At 47.6% G+C, this 26,357-nt stretch overlaps 10 protein-coding genes across 10 annotated transcripts; 7 read left to right on the top strand and 3 right to left on the bottom strand.

Annotated features, from left to right (window-relative positions):
• Positions 1-481: 481 nt before the first annotated feature.
• On the bottom strand, positions 482-2,892 carry HO173_008194 (uncharacterized protein; the record flags this gene model as incomplete). Its single annotated transcript, XM_037310094.1, has 2 exons — positions 482-1,690; positions 1,744-2,892. The coding sequence occupies 2 exons, from the start codon at positions 2,890-2,892 to the stop codon at positions 482-484; spliced, it is 2,358 nt and encodes a 785-aa protein (XP_037163054.1).
• Positions 2,893-3,746: 854 nt separating this feature from the next.
• On the top strand, positions 3,747-4,399 carry HO173_008193 (uncharacterized protein; the record flags this gene model as incomplete). Its single annotated transcript, XM_037310093.1, has 5 exons — positions 3,747-3,813; positions 3,863-3,889; positions 3,956-3,985; positions 4,047-4,137; positions 4,225-4,399. 5 exons carry the CDS (start codon positions 3,747-3,749, stop codon positions 4,397-4,399), a joined length of 390 nt encoding a protein of 129 aa, XP_037163053.1.
• A 1,024-nt stretch (positions 4,400-5,423) lies between these two features.
• Positions 5,424-10,014, top strand: HO173_008192 (uncharacterized protein; the record flags this gene model as incomplete). Its single annotated transcript, XM_037310092.1, has 6 exons — positions 5,424-5,630; positions 5,763-5,884; positions 5,933-6,258; positions 6,407-6,589; positions 8,218-8,493; positions 8,546-10,014. 6 exons carry the CDS (start codon positions 5,424-5,426, stop codon positions 10,012-10,014), a joined length of 2,583 nt encoding a protein of 860 aa, XP_037163052.1.
• A 568-nt stretch (positions 10,015-10,582) lies between these two features.
• Positions 10,583-11,777, top strand: HO173_008191 (uncharacterized protein; the record flags this gene model as incomplete). The annotated part of the gene is made up of 2 exons (XM_037310091.1): positions 10,583-11,231; positions 11,293-11,777. The coding sequence occupies 2 exons, from the start codon at positions 10,583-10,585 to the stop codon at positions 11,775-11,777; spliced, it is 1,134 nt and encodes a 377-aa protein (XP_037163051.1).
• Positions 11,778-12,217: 440 nt separating this feature from the next.
• On the bottom strand, positions 12,218-12,971 carry HO173_008190 (uncharacterized protein; the record flags this gene model as incomplete). The annotated part of the gene is made up of 2 exons (XM_037310090.1): positions 12,218-12,589; positions 12,702-12,971. 2 exons carry the CDS (start codon positions 12,969-12,971, stop codon positions 12,218-12,220), a joined length of 642 nt encoding a protein of 213 aa, XP_037163050.1.
• A 5,895-nt stretch (positions 12,972-18,866) lies between these two features.
• HO173_008189 (uncharacterized protein) lies at positions 18,867-19,292 on the top strand (the record flags this gene model as incomplete). Its single annotated transcript, XM_037310089.1, has 2 exons — positions 18,867-18,980; positions 19,041-19,292. The coding sequence occupies 2 exons, from the start codon at positions 18,867-18,869 to the stop codon at positions 19,290-19,292; spliced, it is 366 nt and encodes a 121-aa protein (XP_037163049.1).
• A 574-nt stretch (positions 19,293-19,866) lies between these two features.
• HO173_008188 (uncharacterized protein) lies at positions 19,867-21,511 on the top strand (the record flags this gene model as incomplete). Its single annotated transcript, XM_037310088.1, has 4 exons — positions 19,867-20,010; positions 20,066-20,302; positions 20,361-20,849; positions 20,903-21,511. The coding sequence occupies 4 exons, from the start codon at positions 19,867-19,869 to the stop codon at positions 21,509-21,511; spliced, it is 1,479 nt and encodes a 492-aa protein (XP_037163048.1).
• Positions 21,512-22,017: 506 nt separating this feature from the next.
• Positions 22,018-22,425, top strand: HO173_008187 (uncharacterized protein; the record flags this gene model as incomplete). The annotated part of the gene is made up of 2 exons (XM_037310087.1): positions 22,018-22,178; positions 22,242-22,425. The coding sequence occupies 2 exons, from the start codon at positions 22,018-22,020 to the stop codon at positions 22,423-22,425; spliced, it is 345 nt and encodes a 114-aa protein (XP_037163047.1).
• Positions 22,426-23,240: 815 nt separating this feature from the next.
• HO173_008186 (uncharacterized protein) lies at positions 23,241-24,502 on the bottom strand (the record flags this gene model as incomplete). Its single annotated transcript, XM_037310086.1, has 4 exons — positions 23,241-23,597; positions 23,742-24,032; positions 24,189-24,374; positions 24,437-24,502. 4 exons carry the CDS (start codon positions 24,500-24,502, stop codon positions 23,241-23,243), a joined length of 900 nt encoding a protein of 299 aa, XP_037163046.1.
• Positions 24,503-25,198: 696 nt separating this feature from the next.
• HO173_008185 (uncharacterized protein) lies at positions 25,199-26,145 on the top strand (the record flags this gene model as incomplete). Its single annotated transcript, XM_037310085.1, has 4 exons — positions 25,199-25,208; positions 25,262-25,553; positions 25,610-25,792; positions 25,845-26,145. The coding sequence occupies 4 exons, from the start codon at positions 25,199-25,201 to the stop codon at positions 26,143-26,145; spliced, it is 786 nt and encodes a 261-aa protein (XP_037163045.1).
• Between the last annotated feature and the right edge of the window lie 212 nt (positions 26,146-26,357).

Raw genomic sequence — 26,357 nt, 5'->3', positions numbered from 1 at the left:
CTTGCAGTGTAGGTTGATTGAAGGGTTTGCCGAGCACCGACGACGTCTGAGTCTTTATTTGACAGAGGGGCGCCACAGATCGAAGTGCCCTATTGATTTGGGGAAAGCTTCACAAGAGCAAGAACCTTCTCACAGGTGTCAAGCCGTGGTAAAGTTCCAGCCACCGAAAAACAAAAAGAAGCCATAAGGCGAGAAGCCCCCTCACACTTGGACACGGAGGGAACGATGAAGAGGATAAAAAGGGTGATGAGGCATATGTGTATTGGCAAACCTCGCGGGTGTATGTTCAGGGTCAAACACGTCGCAATGCAGGCTGCCGTAAGAGATGCCCTCCTTATCAACCCACTCTGCTAATAATGCATGATCGTGAAGACGATTCCGAACAATCCGTATTCTTCTCGAAACCTTCCTTCCAAGAAGTAAAATCAGACGCCAAGGGTATTGCTCAGTGTCGTATCATACGTATCATCGAATTCGGCGCTCATCTTTCTCCACCCGGCTGCCAGCCATTTAACCAAGTCATGATCCCAACTCCGATAAGTACGACCCCAACCATAGACACATAAGGTGCACTCTGTACTATGCGCCCACCCTCTCCGGTACTGCCCCATTGCCGTTGCTGCTGGAGTACGTTTGATACCGTTTTCTCCAGCTCTCGGTGCATGTCCTCTATTGCAGCGGTGCCATTTGGTAGCTGGTGATGCAGATGCGAGGACGACGAGCTGCGGTCCATTCCTTTGGAACGTGTAGGACCCTTTGAGTCCGCACCTCCATCAATGTCGCCATTGCCGAGAAGTGTAGAGTCTTCGTCATTTGTTGTTGGCATCACGCTCTTGGAGTCGCGTCCTGCTCGAATGCTTTCCACCATCTCCGCTAAGCCCCTTTGTCCCTCTTCAGCGTCTTCTGCTCTTTGCTTGTATGATTCCATCAAAAACTTCAAGTCATCCATCTCTTTGACCATGAGGTCTATTCTCGCCTGTAGCCGCGAGGTTGAGGTATCGATATCTACTGTGCCCTGATGCATGTCTTCAGCGCTCTTCAAAGTCGCTGTGGATATCGATCTTGGAAGCAACTTCGACTCCTCGTCATCCTCCGCATGACCATTTGGTAGCTCGTGCTCGATGAGCTCCAGAGTATCCAAGGGTGGCTCGAAGGCCTCCTCCTCAACAGTACCATTGGTCTCGTGATCATCTTGGCTACCCGATAAGGTGCGCGCACGCCGTTCCGCAAGCTCACGTGCCTTGCGCTCTCGTGCCAATGCAACTTCGAGATGCTTTACGCGGCTGCCTTGCGAATCTATTTCTTGTTTCGCTGACTTTAATGCTTCGAGCAGGGAGACAATCTGGCCACTCGGAATCTCTTTTGTAGGTGAGTTCAATCCTGATTTTGGTCTTTCTGTATCTACCCTCTTCAAAGATGGCTGAGACAACGAGTCTGGTATGGTGAAGCGAGCGGAATCTGGTTTTTCAGGAAGAGGATGTTGTGGCGGTGGGGCTGGAGGCTGCGAAAATGGAGACATAATGTCGACCTGGGAAGGTGGATGAACACCATTCGTTTTATTCTCCTCTGTAATATGTTTCGGTGGGGAATTAGGGGGCTGTTCGCCAGGTTGTAGCGTTAGTAGAGTGTTGAAAAAGTCCCCAGTACGGTGGAGATCCTGGGATTGCTGCTTCGCTTGCTTGAGCTCCCCCTGGCATATATCAGCAATGGTGTACACATAACTTAGTCTAGCTTTCGACTTACCCCCAGCTTTTTCACGACCTGCTCAATGGTGATAGGACCCATCCAAAGATTCATTTGCCTCTGCGGTCCCAACATATTTGAATTGCCCCCGGCCATACTCGACGGACCAGTCATACGGCCGTTGCTGCCCACGGAGCCTTGACTACCACCTCGGCCTCGCATTTGTGACATTTGCTGACTCATGGGCTCCCCCATCATCGCGTTGCCGCCACTCGAAGTATTGGCACTGAAGTCCATTTCCAGTAGGCTTGGAGGGTTGGGATAAATACCCGCAAGTTCAACTTTGGCGGAGACTTTGTGGTGTACAATACTTTTCTGATCCTCACTCACAATGTCAATACCCAGCTCCAACGTGTCTTGTTCCCGAAGTTCGTGCGGCTCAGAATCTCTGTTTTCCGCCGATAACCTAACTCCGTTGACGAAGGTTCCATTCGATGATTTCACGTCTTTGATCCATATCTTGCCAGTCTCCTTGTCCGCCCACACCTCAGCGTGTTGCCTCGAAAGTACCTTGGAGTCGAAATAGCCGTTGACGGGCGTTGGTACAGTCTTCGCATTCGTTTGACGACCAATCCGCAAGAAGTCTGGAGAAAATGGTACGGTAATTTGTTTTCTTTCGAAGGTACCGGTCATTGGCAGCAGTGCCAGAATGGCCGGTGACGGTCCTGAACCTGTAGTCTGCTGTTCTCCTCTTCCTCCATTTTGCTGGGCTTGAGATTGAAGTCTGTTTTGTGAGGGTAACACTGGGGAAGGCTGGTGCATTGCGGTGTTCATGGTGGACGCGGCTGACTGACCTGACGACGGGGTCGGGAGTGCCTGTGATCTCGCTGTAGATAGACCTGATACAGGCTCGGCTTTGGAAGACGGCCAAAGACCTCTGGCACCACTGGCCGCCTTTTTCTTTGGTCCCCACCCTCCTTGTTCCCCATTCGCAGTTGGGGTGTCGCCGTTCGTTTGTGGGGCAGGAGCAGGTGAAGTGAAGGTAGATGACGAAGCTGAAGAAGTAGTCGAAGAAGCCGAGTTCGTGCGCTGTGCACCCTTGCGAGGCATGAACATTCTGGTAACCTCCTCGGCGCTCATGGGTCCCTCTACACCACTACCAGCATTCCATCGTGGCTGAAAGCTAGGTGGAGACGCTACAGCAGTCATCGATATAGTGATAATTCCGTTGCAAATTTGCTTCTGTACCATCCAACTTCCTAAAGCTCCAACTCCTCTTCCAAGCGGTCCTTGATTTCAGGTCCCACGTTGTTGAAACAAGCGCGCCACTGCAGGCCTCGAGCGTGGAGGGAGGTGACTTCGGGTGATGAAATGACCCTTCATGTGACTTGGACTTGTAAGGAGGTGTGAGAGTTTGGTGGATGTGCAGCTCCTGGCGTGACACAACTGATGCAACGACGATAGATGCCGGACGACCGCAAAGACCCTTATGGCAAGAGCTAGGTCACCAATGAAAAAAAGATCAGACCAGCTGCGTGTCTGCTTGAAATTCAGAGGAGAATTGAAAAAGGTTAGTAGCAAGTGTGATGATAGTATTGAGGCCCGCCAACGTTGATGTACTGGTTGTTTGATTTTAAACCTGAGGGGTAGGGTTAAAGGGATAAGTCATCGTTGGTTTTTTGGCAGGCGCAAACGCGAGCTAATAGGGCTGAGACAGACGCCGGCAAAAACAATGATAGAAGTTATCGTAGAAGACAACAAAAAGACATGAGTTCACAAAGGCTTTGTACATTTCTACATCATCCCGGTCTGATCCATCCGAGTATTAATTGTATTTTCGTCTGTGGGGATATTGCATGTAGCTGCTACGTTGACAGCCACACGTGACTACATTTTCCTGCGCCACGGGTGGTCCGAGCTTGCAACGGAAGACTCGAAAGTCAAAAGACTCAAAGCTTTCCAAAACATTCTGAGAGCATTGATACACGATCCAAATTTTGCAGGCACATCCGCAAGCTGTCCCTAACTTTCCCCTACATCCTATAACCATCTATATATTCAACATGCCGCCAATGCCATCGAGCTCCACAGGCGGAGGACGCATGCAAGGCCCCTCCACGTTTGATAAATGTGTGCTCTCTCTACCCTCACCCACGTGCCATTACTAAACAATGATCAGGGAAAATGGGCGCAATGCTTGGAGGCTGTATGGACATTCAATGATGCCTGCCTTGGGTCAAGTCTTCCACTAACCAGGTATTTTGCTCTACAGCCGTAGGTCTGATCATGGGCTTCATCTTTGGTACATCTTTCAACAAAACTCCCTTGCAGGACAATTGAACGAGTGCTAAGATGAAGCGAAGGTGGCTTCAACATTATGAGATACGGGGCTGGTCCCAGTGGCCCTATGAGGACCTTAGGTCAATACATGCTGGGTTCGGGGGTTACATTCGGGTACGTTGGCTATGGGTTTTCCACCTCGCGCCGCCTGGCACATCTACCTGAGTCCAGCTTGATGCTGACCGCCATTCTACCCGACAGTTTCTTCATGTCAATAGGCTCTGTAATCCGCACGGAAGGCAATTCACCCTTGGCCACCGAGGCATTCGCACGAGCGAGACGCCAACCTATGTTACTGCCTAGAAAACATGCGAGGAGACTGGAGCAAAGAGATGGAGGAGAGCGTGAGCTGTTAAATCGTGTACAAAAGAAATAAATGCGAACTGTGGCTGTGATCTTACTACCCACCTATCTCAATCGATCACTGACCCACCCCGACAACGTTGATTGTGGATCACGCACCCGCTACTTTTGCCCTGATGGCTATCTCAAAGCACTGATGGTGGTCTCGCTGCTCATTCAATCGTGGTGACTTTAACGGCACTATTGTTCTCCTTGACCCGGTACGGCCTACTTATAATTTGCTATCTAGGGAGCTGTTGAACAGGACAGAAGGAAACGAAGGAAAAGACATGGATCGGGAAAATTGAGAAAGAGGTTGGGATAAGGATAATAGGAAGGGGGAAGGCAGTAAGGATACGAAAACGATGTGGAACAACGTCCAGAGGAGGCTACACCTAGGTTTGAAGCGGTATAGCAGTGAAATTTTTCCCAGAGCATCATAGGGATTGGCACTAAAAGTTGCTATGTGTCGGAAAGCGAGAGTGTGTATATGAATTACTGGAAGACTGAAAATGCTTGTCTCACCACCCTCTAGACTCACATTTGGACAGTCTATAAAGACAGAACCACTGAGTCTGACGACAAGGGTAGGTAGTGTCTCATCTCAAACGTAGGTGATTTGGAAAGGCGCAGGGGAAATGAGTTGTCCAATGCCGATACTTGGTTAGCCACCACATTGTCAGCAAATATGTCACACTGGGCTTTGGTCTCCTCCAGTGCTGCAAGCGTAAAAGCCAAGAGATATTGGCGGAAGAGGTGTAAGAATAGTTTGGGCGGATTGTATGATACCATGAAAAAGTCGTGTACTCGTACTCCACGCCGAAATTCAGAAGTAGTGCTTTTTGGGGCCCGCCTGCGCCTGCCGCTGAAGCCGCGATCACAGGGTTGAAAAGCATCCTTTTTACACTTTTCGCAAGCATGTGCAAGCTTTTCATCCACAGGGTGCTTGATGCCATCACGTGAGCTGTGGCAACAGCAGCTGCAACCATTGTTACACGTCTACTCGTACACCATCCAGCCTTCAGAAGGCCTAGGCGAAGTGTACCACAGTATGCGCGATGACAACTAGATATACACAGGACGAGTGGCTTGCTATATTTGACCAAGCGGGGCAGAACCTATCAAGTACCCCAACAGAATACAAAGCACCAAGTGTCGGGACTGCGGCGTTTGCTAAGACCTTTGATCATACGCTCTTAAAGCTCGAAGCGACAGGCACGCAGGTGGATACTCTCTGCGAGGAAGCTAGGAGACACAATTTCAAGGTGTGCCATTTCTTTCGATGCGAGATTTGATTAGATCTGGCCCAATTCTACTATGACCTATGTAAATCCATTCGTCTCAGAAGCATCCTTGGAATTGTTCAAATTATCCTTCGTAACTGATCAAATCTACAGTCCGTCTGTGTACGACTGAAGTGGGTGGACCGCGCTGTTCACAATCTGCAAGGAGGTTCGGTCGTTCTAGCTTGTGTGGTCGGATTTCATGAGGGAACCCAATCCATCAAGGAGAAGACAACGTGGGAAGATTCTTACTAGAGGGTAAAGCAGCGCTGATGACAATTCAGTGAAGCCTCGAGAGCTGTCGATGCAGGCGCCAAAGAGCTCGACATGGTCATGAATCATGTTCTCCTCAGACAGAAACACTACTCCAAGGTGTACACAGACATAGCAGCTGTGCGTAACGTGGCACCTCATCCAATCATCCTTAAGGTGATCCTGGAAACATCTCAACTATCTCCACGCGAAATAATAGCTGGATGCAAGATAGCGGAGGCAGCAGGGGCCGATTATGTGAAGACTAGCACTGGATTCAACGGCCAAGGTGCAACTCAAGAGAACGTCAAACTGATGAAGAGCGTTGTGGGAAACACTATGAAAGTCAAGGCAAGTGGTGAGTGCACTTTTCGGAGCCTTTTCCCCACAGTCGATGCCATAGTTGAGTCCCGCGAAGTGTCTGGGGAGCAAATGCTCTTCATGCTTTTGTTTGATGACTTGCAATTTCTGTCTCAAAGAATTCGTACTGACTCCGAAATGTGCAGGCGGCGTGAAGACGGTGAATGAGTGCGTGGTCATGATGGAAGCTGGTGCAGAGAGAATCGGCACGAGCAATGGAGTATGGATCATGGATGAAGCAAAGGGTTTGCTCGAGCAGGTAACCCATGCTGCTGCAACTGGGGAACTGAAAGGCCAGAGGCCAGCATCATCGTTAACGCGGATGTTCAGTTCTTCATGAAATTATCGTAACATATGGACTCTGATCCGATTAGAAATGCCGTCCAGGGCGATATGACCATTGATATGAATCTGTTACATATTGGCGTTGCCCCAAGACCTCTATCGCGTCGAAGACAGAAGGTTTGTCTCTTTCAAACTTCTCGCAACATTCATTCCGCTCGACTACCAACCAACCTTGACTTGCTTCCAGTCTTTTGACGAGACGGCGAAGATTCCAGCCCCTTCTGCTCTCGTGTCAGAAGGGTATTTCCTCTTCGTGCGTTTGCCTCAGGAGCCATCCTAGAAGTCATACATTCCGGATTTAAATTGCCTGGTAGATCTTGTAGTAGAGACACCCACGTTTCAACGGCTTTAGAACAGTGATTAACAGCCCGCTCCGGGCCTCGAACCCTCACTCTCTGCCGTTGACTGCGCTAGGAATAGTGATCACTCGAGGGACGAATCCTTCCTGATGGCAGCTGACATCAGCAACGATATATGAGCATGCAACACAGAGCACACAATGTTTAAAATTGTGGTTGCTGCCTAATGCTCTTCAAAAGACCCGTTATATTCCTTGGGAATTTTACACCTATCTTCATTTATAAAAAACACATCGCCCCGTTTCAAGCTCAGACAAAAAACGCACGCAGGACCCGCACCCTCCGCTTCGGTATTTTCCGCTCTCGACATTTGCCTCATCTACTTCTCCAATATCATGTGTCTTCATCTTGCGCATTTCCATGCTTTTCTTGTCAGTCACAATGAAGATATTGGAGAGCGTCTTTCTCGGAATACATATACAGTCCATTCTCTCTAATTTGCTTTCGTTTCTCAAGCATTCTCATCTGTTCGCACAGCGTCACGTGGGGAAGTGCTGCGACTTCCATCGAATTCACAGGAGGGATAGAACCGCATGAAAGTTTCCCAAAAAGACGGCTAAACGAAACTTCCGTATCCCTATCATGATTACGAAACCACTCCCTGTACACAAAGTCCAGGATCCTAAGTGGATCAAACGTACTCATACCAGTATTAGTAGATAGCGCAGTCTTTTCAGAAGAATTGCCGGCAATCGTCTTCTGTAATATTCTTGGTATCTCGTTGGTGGAATTGTAGAGATGCGCGAAAAGCTTCGGATCCGGAAGTGGAAATGTTGAGTTGTCAGGTCGCCATCAGTCTTTTGGTTGAGCCGGAGGTACTTATGACTTTACTTTACTTTAGGGTTCCTCGGTCTTGAAATGCGGCTTGGATTGAACAGCAATTGCGGTGATGATAAGATTAGCCGGCTCTAAGAAATACGCATGGCGTGACGCGATTTACGCATAAAACTGGCCTTAGACGTCAAAATAGAGTTGGACGGGGTTCTTCTCCAGTATCAGATGGCGTTATCAGCGCAAGCACCGAAACTTTTGCCCCAAGAAGCAAATATCAATTCCACGGAAAAATATGACCCTCTTCGCCCCCAGATTCTGCTTTTGCTCAAGAGGAAGCCTGTTGGTACTGGCCAGTTTCGTATACATCGTCCCTTAACATTGTGAGAGCAGCATTGCACTCCCGAACACTCCAGAATATATACGTAAAAGGCATCAGCCAGCTGAACCCGCAAGGCTGATGGCCCCTCCTTTCCTTACAGCTCTTGACTCGGCTGGTCATGTCCATCTGATTGTTGGATCAAACCCATTAGCCAGTGCGAGGTGCTCGAAGAGCATTGAAGTCGGCGCAAAGCCAAAAGTCATTGCCCCAGCGGACGCAGACTTTCATTATGTACTGGCAAAACGAATCGAAGATGGAGAAGTGGAATGGATCAAGAAAAGCTTCGAGGATACAGATCTTTCAACGCTGGGAAGGGGTGAGGTAGACAATGTTGTAGACGCCGTATTCGTGACCGGGAATGGGAAGAATGCATTAAGTATGAGAGAGTTTGCTCTTTGGAAGGACATAAGCTTACCAGTCATTTGTAGGCACACATATCTCTAGCTTATGCCGCCGTCTGCGTGTACCAGTCAATGTTGTGGACGCACCCAATCTATGCACGTTTACACTTCTTTCTACGCACGCGGATGGACCACTACAAATTGGGATCACGACATCTGGCAAGGGTTGCAAGCTTGCTTCAAGGATACGGCGAGAGATTGCGTCATCTCTCCCGCCCAACTTTGGCACTGCCGTGGAACGTCTAGGTACGATTCGGCGTCGGATATGGGAAGAAGACCACAGAACGTACGAGACCGAGGAGCCAGCTACGGAAGTTGAGGACGATGATGCCACAGCACAGAGGCCTACCTTCAATCGGTTGGTTTCAGAGACAGATCACAACGCCGCAAGAACACGCCGTATGCGTTGGCTTTCTCAAATTTGCGAATACTGGCCTATGCGACGGCTCGCTTCCATTACGGATGCCGATATTGATACTATACTGCGATCCTACAATACCCCGAGCGATTTAGTGCCGCCTCCATTGGATGCTACGAATCCAAACACACGCAGTGGTCCCAAACCAATGATCATTCTGGCCGGATCTGGCCCTGGCAATCCGTCACTCCTGACAATGGCCACCCACCGCGCGATCCAGACCGCTTCCGTTATCCTCGCGGATAAGCTTGTTCCAGCTCCTGTGCTTGATCTTATTCCTCGTCGCACCCCTGTCCACATCGCTCGCAAATTTCCTGGCAACGCAGACGCCGCTCAAGCCGAATTGCTCTCACTTGGCCTGGAGGCCTTGCAGAAAGGCCATACCGTACTTAGGCTAAAGCAGGGTGATCCTTACATCTATGGACGGGGAGCAGAAGAATTTAGTTTCTTCCGAGAAAGGGGTTATGTTCCAGTTGTTCTCCCAGGCATTACTAGTGCCCTTTCAGCTCCATTGTTCGCTGCTATACCGCCTACGCACCGCAGTGTGGCGGATCAGGTCCTGATTTGTACGGGTACCGGACGGAAAGGAGCTGCGCCTGACCCTCCTCCCTACATTCCGACACAGACAGTGGTCTTCCTCATGGCATTGCACCGACTTTCTTCTCTTGTTGATGCTTTGGTTGGAGCAGGACGTACAATGGAATCATCGGAAATTGGATCAAAACCCAAGCCTTGGCCGCGAGAAACCCCTTGTGCCGTCGTCGAACGAGCTTCTTGTCCAGACCAGCGGGTCATACGAAGTACGCTGCAGCATGTCTGCACAGCCGTCGAAGAAGAGGGGAGCAGACCTCCTGGATTACTGATCGTGGGCTGGAGCTGTGAGGTGCTAATGGAGATGAAAGGGACAGGGAGATGGTTGGTGGAGGAGGGATTCGCAGGATTCGAGGCACCAGAACTTGGAAGCAATGGTTCAGCAGGTTTAGTGAAAGGGATGAGTATAGATGGTCCCTCGAGAAACGAACATTTACTACACAACAGCGAGACATCTGCTCAAATATCGGATCTGAGTGTCCAATAAGGGTCATTTAGGCATGAGTCTATGTTGAAAATGTCGATATATCGAGCTTTGTTCGTGTACATGAAAGGAAGTTATTCTTGGTATATAATCAAATTCATATAGTCTTATCTAAAAGAACTCTCATCACATCGTGTGCGCCTAGTCCACTTCCAAAGTCACTGGTGCAGGTGCAACCGTGCACGGCAGGATTGCAGCTCGCTAAATTTCTGCGGGGGGGCTGTGCTAGAGATTTAGGTAGGGCCTAGGGGCTTGGTCCGACCTCTAACGTCTAAACATCGGAGCAACCATTTTCGCCTCCCAACCCGCTCCCTTCGCCTGAGCCATTGACATTTTAGGGAGAGCCTTACCCCACATTTGCAAGCGTCCAAATTCGAGACCTAGGCTCTTAGGGTACAATAGGTAGTCTGGATGTCTTGAAGTTGGACCTCGTTTTGACCGATTGGGCCCCCCAAACACCAACTTATTTACCGTTACTGACCTACCGTACTCACTCACACCTCGGCCTATACTGCACAACGACAGCTTTGCTACTGCCACTGTCACACTGTCACACCCCAGCTCATACATCATGCTCACTCGACGGCTCTTCACGAGCTCCTCCACCCCCTCCACCATCCTCCGCACCTTCACCACCTCGACCGCCCACCAACGCTCTCCCGCCCTCGGCGACATCACACCCAACGGCGTCGCAAAGTTCGACGCCCGCCAAACAGCATTCCGAGAAGAAGTGCGAGAGGCCCAAAAGGCACAAGAAAAGCAAGATAGTCAGTCGTCTGTTACAGCTCCCACTGCCCCAACAGCCCCCTACAATGCCATCCCAGGCGCTGCTCCCTCCACTTCACCAGCAAGCGATGCGGGTTCCGCCTCCTTGCATGGCCATGTTGCATTGGGCTCACTGTCAACGCATGATGCAGGGGCCAGTCGTGATACGTCACAACAACCGGAAAGCTCGAAACATAAAGGCGCGTTAAGCAGCTTGATCTATGGCACGCATGAAGGACAACAGATGGACCACGAGATCGAGAAGAGCTTTAGTCAAGTGCTGGCAAGAGGGAAGTATGTGCATAGTATCGTGATGCACTCTGTCAAACCGGACAAGGTGGATGAATACGTGGATCTAGTAGGGGATTGGTATCCGAAGGTCGCCAGTACACCGGAGCACCACGTACATTTGGTCGGGAGCTGGAGGACTGAAGTGGGTGACTGTGATACTTTCGGTATGTGTTTCTCGCTCTTTCCTTGAGGAGATGGGACGACTTCGAATTGACGACTCGGCAGTCCATATATGGGAATATCAACGCTATCAAGGCTACCACTCTTCGCTCCACTCCATCCAACACCACCCCGACTTCCCGGCCTTCGACAACAAACTCAAGTCTTTAATAACCCACAAAGAAACCTCGCTCATGCAAGAGTTTTCCTTCTGGCCCACTACACCCCCTCGTCAGCTCGGCGGACTTTTCGAATTACGCTCTTACACTTTGCACCCTGGCAACCTCCTCGAATGGGAAACTCATTGGCGACGGGGCTTGAAGGCAAGGAGAGAGGTTATGGAGGGGGTGGGAGCATGGTTTGTGCAGATTGGAGACTTGAACACTGTGCATCATCTGTGGCAATTTGCGGATCTGGAGGAGAGGAAGGCAAGGAGGGAGATGAGCTGGGGAGTGGAAGGCTGGGGTGACACGGTGCACAAGACCGTGCCCCTGATTCAGAAGATGAAGTCGAGGATCCTGATTCCAATGCCATGGAGTCCTGTTGCTTGAAGATAGGGAGCAGATCCTTGCTGTATTCTAGGTGTGGGCCCGTCTCGATCAAGCACAAGGGGCAGGCAGCTTGCTAGTCGCTCAGAGCGAGGAGTGTGCATTGTTGAGGATGGTCTCATCCTTAAAGACCCTCGATGCGGCCTTTGTGTACTTCTTCGCGCGTTTAGCGCTATGTATGCTCATATTTCTTGGGGTATAGCCTGTCTATCAGCATAGAATTCATGTCAAACCATCTGTTCAACAGTTTAGGCGAGATATACATTATCGGCATTCTAGGATCTTTCGTGTCGCCTTCTACCAGAACTACCAGAAACTACATTTGCATTGAACGACCTCAAAACCATTCATACTGTTGCCCGTGTCTGGACAGCCCCTTGAAGTGGAACTACTCCAGCATCTCACAACAGCATCACTGACCCTCTTCTTTATCCACCCTCTCCTCATGAGTATTGCCATGCCGCTGGTCCGCCAGTGTTCGCCGTCCCCAGCTCATCGCCGCTCGCGGCGAAAGCAACAAAGCCCAAACAAGCACTCACGTTGCCACCCGGCACATCGCAATCCTTGATCCCCTCAACATCAGCGAATACCTGCCACGGCGTCGTCCCGTTCTTCGCCGGGCAGGCCAAGAAGCCCGTGGAACCTAGGGCGGAAAAGCTGAAGACGCCGAGTGCGTGGTCTGTGCCGGGCGCGAAGGAGAAGCCGGTCGTGGTGCCGTTGTTTTCCCCGGGTTGGCCTTCGGCGTGGGCGAGGGTGAAGGAGAGCGCGCCGGTGGGGAGGACGTAGACGATTTGGCCGCCGGGAACTTCCGCGTACTGTGATGGTTAGGCGTCTTCCGGACACACCGAGATAGGTTGTGGCAGAAGGGAGAGCAAACGACACCGTCTGGCACTTTCAAGAAAATCATGGGGGGAGGGGGCAATTCACCATCGAAGCACCACCGTCACCCGCCAAGAGTTCGGTGTATATGCCGGTGGGACAATCAGGGCCGACGTCCGTGGGACAGTAGCTGGCGGTGTTCTTTCCGATCCAGAAGCTTTCGCCGTTGGCGTTGATAGCTGACAGGTGGATGGGGCTGCCGGATCGGCCAGCGATGAGAGTGAAGGGGTTAAGAGTTGATTGGCGGGGCTCGAGAGGAAGAGGGTTGGCAGAGGCGAGCAGGGGGAGGAGAGATGTGAAGACAAGGGAGGAATGCATTGTCGATGGCAGTTTTTCTTCTTCTTGAAAGTATCCGTCTGGCGGTTGATGCCTGTGGGTTGGGAGAGTGTGGTCAAGTGAGAGATGGAATATGTGTTTGACTTGAGTGTTGGCAGTGAAGACTTCAAAACGAGAAAATCTCTTCAGGTTTGCTCTTTCCTCATCGCGAACCGGGTCTTTGTACTCTTTCAACTTCCAGTCCTCCTGTTTCTCGGATATGCTCTACTCCCTGGAAGCCAAACTTACCCAAATTGATATCCTCATTCGTATCCTTCTGCGTCCCTGAGTTGCATGCATCGAATTCAATGCGCCTTTACGATTCAATCCACCACTCTGAGATCCTTCTACTTCGTATTCACGATCCCCACAACGATCCATCGGCAGAGTTGCGTCACGTATGCATTGCGAAGATGAATGCACCTGCCTTTTGGAGCGCATAAGCTGAGCTTAGCCGCAGCAGCGTGATGCTTCCGAGGCTCATGATTCGCAAGTGATGATGGTGAGCGTCGTATTGAAATCTGTAGGATATAAATAGAGAGCTTGGTAACCCCTCAGCAAGTCTCCGGATGTCGGAAGAGCTGCATCTTGGCATGTAGTAGGTACTTAGGCGCACTCAGAGATGACGTAATGGCAGAGAAAGTAGAATTCAAGAAGACCTACAGTACCGTAAGTACATGTAAGTACCTATGTGAATGTCATCAGACGATGGTTGCAGATCTGTTTTAGGTAAGCAGTTAGGTAAGCAGTGTGGGGGGCATGCCTTCATTGAAATTTGAGATACATGTGCGCTGGCGCCAAAAAAATTTTTTTTAAATTTTTTTTTTTTTTTTTAAAAAATTTAAAAAAAAAAATTTTTTAAAAAAAAAAAAAAATATTTTTTTTTATTTTTTTTTTTATTTTTTTTTTTTAAAATAAAAATTTTTTTTTTTTTTTTTTTTTAAAATAAAAAGGGGGGTGTTTAGGGGGGGGAAGAGGGTTAAAAAAATTCTACACATGCGCTAAATCTCTTAGCATGCTTGGCATTTTAATAAATCTAATCTTTTTCTTAAATAGCTTTATTTTTCTAGTAATAATACTTTATATAGCTACGTATATACTTATTTACTCGCTTTATAGAGTTATAGAGCCGTATATTACCTCTCTTACGATCTTTTCTATACTCGTTACCGCTCTTAAAACGAATAACCTTTATAATATATCTCGATATTCGCTCTATTTACTTCTAAATCCTCTTCTATATAAGCTTATAATTTTAATAATATAATTATTATTTCTCGATATCTTTACGAGTTCTTAATATATCTTTTCGAATAATTTAACGCTTTATTTATAGTTAATAAAGCTTAATTATATTAAGATTCGAAGAGTTATCGTATTAGAGTATTCGAATAATATTTATTAATATATAAACTATTTCCTAATACTTTAATATATAAATCGAGGCCTTATCTTCTATAAATATTATATTAAATTACTCTTATTTATACTCCTAAGCGAATTTTAGAAGTTTTAAAATAAGAATCTATATCTAATAAGAAGAAGAAGTATAAGAAATATAAGTATATATATTTTTTTCTAATAGCGATATTAATTAATTCCCCTCTTCTTCCCCTTAATAATAACTTTTCTAATCTTAATAGTAAACTTCCACTCGGGTTTCTTGCTAGAAAGATTTCGTAAACCTATTTATTATATATTAATTTTAAGTTCTTAAGCTTCTTTAACCTTAGCTTTTAAAGTATTATTAATTTTAATAAGATTCGCGATATATTCTTTCTTTTTAGTTATAGTTTCGACTTTTTAAATATAGTATAACCCCTTCTTATTATATAAGAAATAACTCTAGAATATAAACTCTATAGTATCTACGAAACGACGTTATATAGTAGATTTAATAAAGATTTCATTAGGTTACCGCTATATATATACTTTTCCCTATTAAGAATTTAAGATTATACTAATTTCGTTACTCTAAATTATCTTTTTTTACTTCTCTATAGTTTAATCTTAATATTATAAAGCGAATTAATATCGAGCTTTTATTATAGCTTTTATAAGAGAGAGTTTTTTAATAGTCTTATAGAATTGAAAATTATTTCATTTAAGTATACGTAGAATTATTATTAACGAGAGTTCTTATTTAGTAGCTAATATAAATAAGATTTTCTTATAGTCGTAGCGATCTCTTTATATAACGACTATAATAGCACTCTTAATCTTAAAGATAATAATTAAAAATCGTTTAAATCTCGATATATTACTTACGTATAATAGTAGTAATTTCTAAAACTTACTAAAATTAAATTCTCTAATACGAGTTTATTTCTATAGATAATTAATAGTAAAGTAAGAGATCTTAGTAATAATAGTAATAATTTAAGTTATAATATTAGCTTCGATTAAAGTAAGTATCTAAAGTCTAATATTATTATTATAATTAATAGCTTAAGCTTTATCTATAAATATTTTAATATAGAGAATATAGAGAGGATTACTTCTTATAGCTATATTAAGAACTTTATATATAATATAAAATCTTAAGATTCTCCTCCTTTTCTTATAGGCTAGTGCGTTTAATATTAACGTCGTAATTTATAAATATACTCTTTATATATAGCTATAACGTCGCTATAACGCGTATATACTTCGTATATATATACTTTATATATATACACCTTATATATATAGCATTAACGTCGCTATTAAGTAAAAAGTAGTGATATTAAGGATATTTAAGATATTTAGAATATTTACCAAGTATGCTAAGAGATTTAGCGCATGTGCAGGACTTTTAATATTACTCTTCGTATATTTAAAAGAGAAAGTATTATAAGACTAAGCCTTAAATATTAACTTTATTAATTTATTCTATTTAATTCCTTTAACGTTACGTAATAAATAATAATAAAATAAATTTATAGAGTTATAGAGTTAATTATACGCTTTTAAAGAAAGTAGCGAAGATGAAATTTGATAAAGTATTCGTAAAGATATACTAAAAACTAAGATTTTTATTCAAATTATCGAGCTTGCGAGAAGAGCCCCCTCCTCGGAGAGCTCTCGGAGAGCCCCGGAGGGTTAGGGGGGTTTCAGGGGGTCTCCCCCTAAGTATATCAAATAAAATACCTCTATCTCTCTCGATTCTCAGGGTTAGACCCCTTAAAAACCCTTAAACCCTTCGGAGCTCTTTAAGGGCTCTCCGAGAGCTTCTATCGGAGGGGCTGTTAAAGCAAGCTCGAAATTAATCAAATATCACTAAAATAATCAAATTTCGAGCTTGCTTTGACAGCCCCTCCGATACAAGCTCTCGGAGAGCCCTTAAAGAGCCCCCCGAAGGGTCCGAGGGGTTTTAGGGGGTCTCCCTGAGAATCAAACATAGTCAAAAACCAGTACTCGGCAAGCTTTTCACCACTGGGAAGCCCGCGCCCCAGCACATAGTTATGAATAGGCTGTCTGACTTATACGGACGTCAAAATTCACATTCGTGCCACCGACAGCCAGCAATCATATAGATGAGCCGATGGATATTCACCAACGTTTGACTAACCTACTATGAGTTTCAGCAATGTCCATCTTCTGTGTCAGGAGCGTCCATATTACACCATCATTGGATTTTCCTGGCGCTTGATTTTGTTGCTTTGGACAGCTGCATATCTGCCATCTATCTAGAGATCGTGGCAAGATCTTGATTTAACCAAGTATCGCTCGAACCATTAGTATTATCAACGGTCCCCAATCGCCTCCAGGCGAGACCGACTGAGCTTCACGTACATGACTTCAGACCCAGCGACGTCGTCGTATCACTGTCAATGATCCTAGCCAATCAGAACGACAGGAAGTCTTTCAACGCATGAACTCATCTTCGCACCATGAAGTACCTATTGTCTGCGAGACCTGAAAGAAATGCTACAATAGGGAGTTTCAGGACTTTTGGGGACTTTCAGGAACCGAAAGACCAGTCTAAAATAATGGGACTCGGAGGCCTTTTTTTGGTTTAATGGTTTTTCAGCCGTGGTTTTTGATAGATTCTATAGATCTAGTAGCTAAATAAGACTATTCTACCACTTCTACTACTACTACTACCACTACCACTACTTATCAATAGTATCATTGCCACTATTGCGATCCTCCATATATCTACACTCTCCTCAACACCTCCTACCCTCCTTAACACCTTCCAGCCTTCTCAATGGCGCAAAAAAGCCCTCTGGGCCTTTCCCCGATTCCATGTAGCGTTCTTCCATAAAGGCCTCATGGACTGTTAGCCATTTTCTCGTTTTAGGATGTCTTCTACCATGTCTTCTAAGGCTGATAAGAAAGAGATTGAACACCTCACGTCTCTGTATCTCCTTATTAGATAAGCGAGGCATAGTTGCTAATAGTAGGAATAATGGCTAATAGTGGTGTTAAGTAGAATACTCTATGACTACCTGTATATGCGGAGAAAACTACGGAGCATTCTCGGAAGCTAGGGCTAGGGCTATATGTGGCAAATCTATCATAAAACCACAGAAATGGCCTTATTTTTATATGTGGGGTCTTCAGGTGTTCAGGCCTTCTGAAAAAACCACTGCTGAAAGTCTGAAAACCTGAAAAAACCACAGCAAAAAAAAAGTGGCCTGAAACTCCCCAATACCCTTCAAAGATTGGGTGCAGACGGGAGGGTCTACCACCCACTTTTGGTAGTTAAGATTCAACTTTCGAGGCAGTCGTTAATTAACAGTAACCCATTTCCTCACTGCGCCCCGGGAATGATGTTCACAGCTTCATTTTGCTTTGAGGTATGTAGCTGCTGCGTTCCGTTTTCATGGCCCCTCTGGCGCCGTGCATCCACTTACGCCGCCCTGACTGAAATCGCGCAGCAAACGCCAAAAGAAGGGCAAGCCGCCACCATCAGCTTTGATCATGAGAATGGTTTCCTAAAGCAAAGTCTTTCTCCATTGTCTATATAAAGCCATGTAACGGAGCATTTGACGTGACTCATCAAAGGGGAGCCACACATCCAGGATGCAGCTTACACTCATCCAAAGACTCGTGTTTCGTCCTTATGCTACACTGTGCCATAAACAGTCTCGGTTCGCCATTGGTGATTAGCTTTATAATCGGGCCCAATCTTAGCTGGGTCGCTTTTTGGTGGAGAGATCGCGGGACGGGCCTCAATGGAGTCCGATTACTTGCAAGCGGCTGCGTTCCTAGGTACGGCGGATTGTCGGTGTTTCATGACCAACGGAATTGACCAACATATTGCTTGTGTAATACTGATGAGTTTTCTTGGCAAGATGCTGCATTACATAGGATGTCGCGTACATGGCTCAATGTCCAGCATAATTTGGTTAACACATCCCCTTCGACTTTGTCAGTCACTGTCTTTTCTCTATCGCTCCGCCTTGAAATTGATTTTTCCCTTGGCTGGATCCAAATCAGTTCACCAGCACCATATCTTTCGCCAAGTCCATGAGCATTGCAGCACTGCTTGCTTTCTTTGTCAGCGCACAATTCTGCCTTACAACTCAACATGGCCTCGGCGAGTACCTAGCCAGCCTTTATCCAACACCGGTTCTCGTGGAATGAATCCTCTAGGTTCATTTTGTCAGGGCTATTCCCCAGGTGGCGGCGACTCGTGCATGACTATGCCTTCAGGATGCTAAATCGTGCCATCTGGATACAATGTAATGTCGCCTTGACTTGCACTGCGTCCTCGAAAAGAAGAGGTCCCGGTTTCACCAGCAGTATACCGATCACCCCATCATGGAGTACTGCACCATTATCTGCTAGCGCTGTGAGTACTGTGATTAGTACAGCCAATTCGTCGCAGGCCAGCTCGTCGAAGCTACAGCCCGCTTTAATTTCCCACCCCTTGCGAATGATAGATTGGCTAAGGTGACGCGTTTTGCTATGCTCCGGCAATACCTCACCAACGCAGATATTGTAGCGACCTGGAAAGCGACGAGTGCGAGGATGCATGCGACGCTTGCAGAGGTTGAAACCGAAAGCGCAGCGATCATGAACGTGAGTTTCCCTTACCTAACGTCTTTTCACATCTGAACACTCCTAACAATCCGCGGATAGCCTGGATTCAGCTGGGCAGACGAATACAAGATCTGGGAACATAACTTCCTCTTCCAGCAAGGTAGCCTCGTTGAACAAGCTCCTGAAATCGCCATCACCAACGCCAAAGATCAAATAACGAACAATGCGGCAATCGGTTCGCAAGCGCTCCGGAACAGCTTCGTAGCAGCCATCACTGCGCAGACTCAGGCGCCGGGGCTGGCAGATCTGAGTGATTGGCTGGATATCGATGACGCGCCGAAGATGCCGTAATTCCTCAAAGAGTAGGAGGATGGCTATGAGGGTTTGCGAATTTTGCTTTCTATTAAAAAAGGAACGGTACGTGATGGGGTCAGTGAGACTACCGAGGTGGATTAGGGAAGGTGTGTTGTAGTATTAGCCATTTTCTAATTCTCTTTGCAACTATATAGCTATCATCGTTTGTCCTAGCTCTTCTAATCTACATCTCCTCAGGTATATACGTCCGGCCTCTAATACTATAAAACGACAGGAGGACGAGACACTAATAACATTATAGCGTAAAGAAGGGGAGTATAAAAGCTAAAGAAGCTGAAGAGGGCGTCCGTCACCTATAGCGGCACCAGCGGTTGCCTTGTCTCGCCAAGCGTGCCAAGGAAGGCCAAGACCGCGGAGACATCCGGCGTTTACAACTCTTACCTTACTTTAGTAAAGTATTCGTGGCAGTAAGCGCGCTGTGAGCTTTGGAAAGCCGCCAGAGTGAAAACTGGTACCTCAACATCTTCAAGACAAGCTACCTGAAAAAGCGTATCATCGACCGTTGATTCACCCTAACTTGCGACACCGTCAAAGCCAAGCAACCAGCATTATGGCGGATGGACAGCTGTTCAAGCCTGAAAAGGATTACACTAAAGAAGTTGACAAGCAATTACCTGAGGCGGAGGAACTTGCGAAAAACAATGTCCAGGCAGCACTTGAGAAGCTTTCGGTGCTCGAGAAGCACACCCGACAGGTGATAGACTTCCAGGATTTCATCAACGTTTCTTGCTGACAGCGATCGGAAACAGGCGTCAGACCTTGCCTCGACATCAAGACTTCTCGTCGCCATCATCACGATATCGAAAGACTCTGGAGACTGGGGCTTGTTAAATGAGCAAATATTATTGCTGTCGAAAAAGCATGGCCAGCTCAAACAAGCCACCACCAAGATGGTACAGGTTGCCATGTCATTCATAGATGAAGCACCGGACGCGGAGAAGAAGCTGGCGCTGATCGAGACATTACGGACTGTCACAGAGGGCAAGGTACGACCTTACAGACAACTAGGCGATCCGTGAACGTGGGTCTAATTTGGAGTGGTAGATCTTTGTCGAAGTCGAGCGGGCACGTGTCACCCGCATTCTATCCGACATGAAGAAAGAACAGGGCGACCTCAACGCGGCGGCAGACATCTTATGCGAGTTACAAGTCGAGACGTTCGGATCGATGGAGCGGAGGGAAAAGACAGAGTTCATTCTCGAGCAAGTAGCGTTGTGCATAGAAAAGGGGGACTGGACCCAAGCAGGTATCCTGAGTCGGAAGATAAGCACTAAGTTTTTCGCCCGGAAACCAAAGAAGACACAAGAGCAGATCGAGAAGGATAAGAAAGAGCGGGAAGAAAAAGAGAAAAATCGAAGTATGGACGATCCCCCACTTGAGAAGGAGGACGATGTTACAGATCTGAAGCTACGGTATTACGAGCAGCAGATCACGTTGGCAAAGCAGGAAGACAAATATTTGGATGCATGCAAGCATTACCGGCAGGTTTTGGATACGGAATCCGTCGAAGAGAATCCAGTACAGCTGCATGCAGTAAGTCAGCCCGTTGCGCGCTCCTTCGTATTGCTACGTCTAAAAACTTCTAGGTCCTCCAAAGAGTCATATACTATATCCTTCTCGCCCCTCATGACAATGAACAATCCGACCTCCTCCACCGCATCAACTCCGACACCCGCAACTCCCTCGTCCCCGACGAGCAGCAGCTCCTCAAAACCTTCACCATCCCTGAACTCATGCGCTGGCCCATCGTCTCCGAGCGATTTGGCGCCCACCTTTGCTCTACTGACGTCTTCTCCGCTGCGGCCTCATCCTCAGATCAGGAAGATCCGAAGGCCCACACCCGCTGGCAAGATCTACGCAAGCGCGTTATCGAACACAACGTTCGTGTCATAGCGAAATACTACACGCGCATACAGATGCATCGACTCACTCAATTGCTCGATTTGGATGAGGAAGAGACAGAAAGCTATATCAGTCAACTGGTGACCGCCAAGACGGTGTATGCCAAAATCGACAGGCCTGCGAGAGTCGTTTCCTTTGCCAAAACCCGGGATGCAGACGAGGTCTTGAACGAATGGAGCGGGAGCATGAAGAGTCTTCTGGGCCTCCTGGAGAGAATCGATCACTTGATTACCAAGGAAGAGATGATGGCTCGTATACAGCCTGTGGGCGATAACGCGGTGAAGGCCCATTAATCAATGCATTCAGAGGGGCAACGAGAGCCAGCAGACGGAAGGAAGCGTTGGCAATGTTGCAGTAAAGGCCAATCAGATTTGCTGCGAATGGGGGACGGGAAGCGTAGCAAGGGCCGCAGATCATCACTTGACCGCTGACCCACGGGTTCGTTCGGGCATATGTAACAATACTCAAAGATAGAAGCAACATTAATCGAAGATCATTCCATGCGGGCGAGACTTTCCGAGAAAACGTTTCGCGGGGTTTAATCGCTATTCTGCACAGATTTATGCCACACTCCATATTTGCGACCCAACCAAGTAACAAGTCGGGGCATCTGATCGTCCCATGACTCCCTCCCACCCAACGAAATCTTCAGCCTTTGTCATGGGCTTTTCAAGAGATCAGCCTGATGGGCCGTAATCCCTCTTCCGATCCATGAATTCAGCGTCAGCTTCGATAGATGTCCCGAGCTTTTCATCCCAGCATTTCCGATTGCCAAATTCCGAATCCCGAATTCCTCAATATGTCCGTCTGCGGCTCCGTCTTCACTCCTCGGATCATCTGCCCGCCTGACCGACGGACTTTCAACTCGGATGGCACCCGGGTGTCAGAGGTCGGGTTGGAAGAGTGGGTCGAGGGGGTCAGGAGGGAAGGGAAGGTTGGGGAAGGGGTTGGGAAGAAGAGGTAGGTTTCCCACTGCATGAGGATAAGTCTGGTGATGTCCTTGCTGATGAGGTGCTTTTGTAGTGTAGTTGGCCAGATGAGTAACCCAACGCATGGATTTGGCGAGAGGGTTGGTGGTGGTGACTTGTCAATGAAATTGGGGTTGAGTGGAGAGACGGTGACTGGGGAGAAGAAGGGGGAGCGTAGAGGGTCGCCGGTGAAGAAGTTGTTCCGAAGAAAGGGGAGTGAGGATAAGGGAAAACAGTGACCAGAGCAGTCCAGGAGCTGATATCTGCAGAGATATCAGAATTTAAGCCGATGCATTTTAGGCTCTTTTGACTTGACAAATAATGCATTTCAGCAAATAGCGTCGAATGGTGCCAATGCTTTGAGCAAACAATAGACCCGTTACCCTGAGCCGTCCATCCTCTCGTAGGCGGACGTCCCAATGTGTGGTACTAGGGTAGAGGCATCGACAGCAGGTTCGAGCTCAGTCGTTTAGACGGTAGAAAAGAAGGTCCAACTCGTGAAAATTCTCAGCTCGATCTGAATCCGAGATCATTGATGCGAGATACGTGGTCGACGTGATTGAAGAGACTGAGTCCTTGAACGAGGTACATAGCCGAAGGATGTGTAATTGGTGATTGAAGGATAACCGTATGTTGTTGATTTTCAGCTTTCGCTCCTAGTGAGATGGTCCACTTGATTGAGCTACGGTTCCGAGCTCAGCCTGCAATTCTGGGGCTTCAGAGGCTTCAAAGAATCCTCGCACATCTCGTGCACGAGATCGTAAGGAAGATGATGGATGTGTTCTTTTAGGCAGAAAATAGATAACTGATCGCGCCCAGGCAGATCCCTCATCCATCCTGAGACTTTGATTACAGCTTTTGGAGTGTCTTCTTGTCAGCATGGATTATTGGCAGCCACCTAGGTATCTTTAGTCTCCAGCATTTGCAACAAATACGGAGCCAGGTAGACTAGCAGCTTGATCGGCCATCTGCTCTCGAGGCGGGTCGTGTTTCCGTATTTGCGAATTTGTTAGGGTCTTGAGGCGATACCCGAAGACACTCCACTTCTTCGCCCTTATGCATCTCCTTCCAGATCTTCCCCCATGACCACTCCAACTTTAAGCCTCCACCCTCCGACCGCATGCCCCAAAGCGCTCAATTTGGCCAATACAGCCATTAGACTTGGATCTTGGCTTTCTACCCTTACTTTCTCTTTCACAGTCACCTCCTCTCCACGGTAGTGGAATACTTGACCGAGCTCGTCATGGACAGGCGGTCGAGGACCCAGGCCAAGCCGAGTACGAAGAGAGAGGCCTGTGAGAGATGACTCCGGTGCAGACGGAGGAGCAAGAGTGCGGACATGCAGGAGAAGGGCCGCGTCGGCGATGGAGAGATGAAGAGACAGACTTGGCGGGACCGAGGGTGAGGATGTCTTGGTAGATTTGGAACGTGAGTAATTCGAACAGTGATAAGGAAGTGTAGCGGCAGTGCCACGAAAACAAATGATGTTCAAGGGGAAAGAAGCAAAAAGATTTCGTCAGACGAAACGCAATGTTAGGGAAGCGAGATGGCATACATCCTCAGTCATAGCATCTTCCCACCACTTCCCCCCTACTACATCTTCACCCCCTTTGAGCGTTTGCTGTGCCTCTCCGATGGTGTCAGCCAGTAAACGTAGCTGGCCAGATATGAAAGCCCCATTATGCGGATCGCCCGTCCATCTGCTAATGTCGATAATGTCCAGGGCTTGGTTCAAAAGGGTGAGCAAGGCAGTCAATTGTGGGAGTGGAACGGGGTATTGCAAGTGGACCGGATAGGATGAAAGAGAGCGTGGAGGGGGCAGAGTAGTGAGCCGAAGGTTAATGTCCTACATCATGCGTAAGCTGAGATGCTAGGATGCCAAAACAAAGGGCAAACCGAAGAGAATTTCCTTGAGACAAAAGCATGCAGCTATGTATTGCGGTAGGCAAAGCATGAAGAAGAGTCCGACGGTAGTCTAATGGAAAGAAGGAAAGCGACATACTCCTTTGATAATCCGAGTGCCAATCCTAGTCACGAAACCTTTGACACTTTCAGACCGCAGTGACGATAGGGCAAGCGTGGACCCCGGTTCTTTCGGAGCCAGCAAAGCGACGCATTCCTGGAGTCCACTTTTCAGAGATGCTAGACTCTCTTGCAGCAGATTCAGAAGCCATTCAAGCTCGCACGCCTACAATGCGTCAACTATTCCACATGTTCAGAAATACTTTGTTGGTCTTGAGATACTCGTACCAGCGATTTTTCTTCCTCTTTCATTAGTTGCTCATGGGAAATTGGTGGCCAGACTGTAGCAGACATGATGGTTTCGAGCTTTTGGGGTTTTCTTCCTCTCGATACTCAGTTTCCCAATGAGGAAGTTATAAGGGAAAATTGTCGGCTCTGAGGCTCCCTGCAACGACGGCTATCACCGCTTTCCGTGCATACCTAGCCAGCTTTCTATGCGGAAAGAAGCTGGGGAAGCGCTAAAGACAATCGGACTTCTAGCATGGGTATTTTCACTTGAAATGCCTACTTGTATAAGTCGTGACAATTCCAGCAAGAGCAATTGAACATTTGAACATTTGAACATTTGAACACTTGAGGAATGGAACCTCGCCGTCGCCAAATATCCGTGTGAATATGATGTCGGTGACGTAGATTGCGCACAGTGGGTGCAATTGGAATGACCCTGTCTCCGTACAAAGCAGCGGATAGGCCGGGGTATTGGGCAGCAGAACAGGGAAATTGCGCTGGGGGCCTTTAGTCCGCCAACGTGACCCAATTCGAATTTCGCGGTTGGCACTAGCAACTACGTCAGCCACAGCTAGTGATTAACAACACGACTTCAATCCTTGTGCGCTCCCTCTCTCCTCCACCCCCATCATCTTTTCATTGCTCTCTCTTGCTCACCGGTACGTTTGCGCCTTAATCAAGTCTCTATTCCTCAGCCTCAATGCTCGCATACTAACAATCAAAAGACGCAGGATAGACAGCCCTCCGTAAACATTCACCAAGATGTCACCCAGTGAGCTCCTGTTGTTCTAATTACACGAGACGACCAGCACTGATGAATCCTAGGAGCACCTCTCGCTGTGGTTTCCCTCGTCCTCATCGCTGGAGCTCTTCTTCTGATGCTTCTGGTTGTAATCGGTGGTGCTGTTGACAAAAATCCAACCAATCAATTCTACTTCCTCCAGGCCGATACTTCCGCCATCCCAGGCGCTCCGGCTACCTCCAGATGGACTTTCTGGAATACCTGCGGTGACACCAACGGACGCAATGCTTGCCCGCACGTACATCCAGCATATGCATTCGATCCCCAGAAGAACTTTGGCACTACCAAGGGACTGCCGGCTTCCCTCATCAAGCAGTAGGCTATCTCATCCGTCCATTCGTTTGGCACGGTACTAATCATCTGCGCAACAGTTCGGACAAGTACTATCTAGAAACGCGATTCATGTTCGCCTTTGAGTTCATCGCCCTCTTCTTCTCTGCTTGCGCCCTCGTCCTTGGTCTCCTTGCCCTGTTCAGCCGCGTTGGCAGCTTCCTTACCGGCGCTCTCTGCTCGGTCGGCCTCTTCTTTCAAACCATTACGGCCGCGTTGATGACGTAAGCTATCTGGACCACGCTGTTTCATAACGAGTATGCTTACAAAACATAGTGCTGCATTCGTGCAAGGCCGCGACGCATTCAGATCTGCCGGCACAACCGCAACTCTTGGGAAATACAATTTTGGCTTCATGTGGGCAGCCGTAGCATGCCTCTTCCTCGCCATGGTCTTCCTTTGCGTGGGCGGCGCGACGTCCAGTTCAGGTGGCAGGAAAAAGTCCGGAGGAGGCCGATTCGGGAGACAGAAGAGCTCAAGGAGCCGAGGTAGCTTCATCGACAAGGAGACGGCAGTGGATGGTACCAATGGTGTTGATGGTGTTGATGGTGACCGTTCATCATTTGTCCGCGCATAAATCAAAAGCGTGGTTACAGATGGTCCAGGAAGAAACAGGGGCCAAAGTCAGTGAAGGGTTGAGGGACGGAAGGTCTGCTGCTGCGATGATATCCATTCCATCGGTATTTCCTAAGTACATGATGCATCGATGGAGCGTTCTATGGCTTTGGAAGCCGGAAAGGTGATAGTTGTGGTAATTTGGACCGCGTGGATTTGGTTTTCTGAGGCACT

Source organism: Letharia columbiana, assembly GCF_014066305.1.
Source record: "Letharia columbiana isolate WasteWater2 chromosome Unknown Sc0000028_s0, whole genome shotgun sequence".
NCBI classification, from domain to species: domain Eukaryota; kingdom Fungi; phylum Ascomycota; class Lecanoromycetes; order Lecanorales; family Parmeliaceae; genus Letharia; species Letharia columbiana.
The sequence above is the reverse complement of the archived record's forward strand: the minus strand, read 5'-3'. Positions and strand labels throughout refer to the sequence as shown.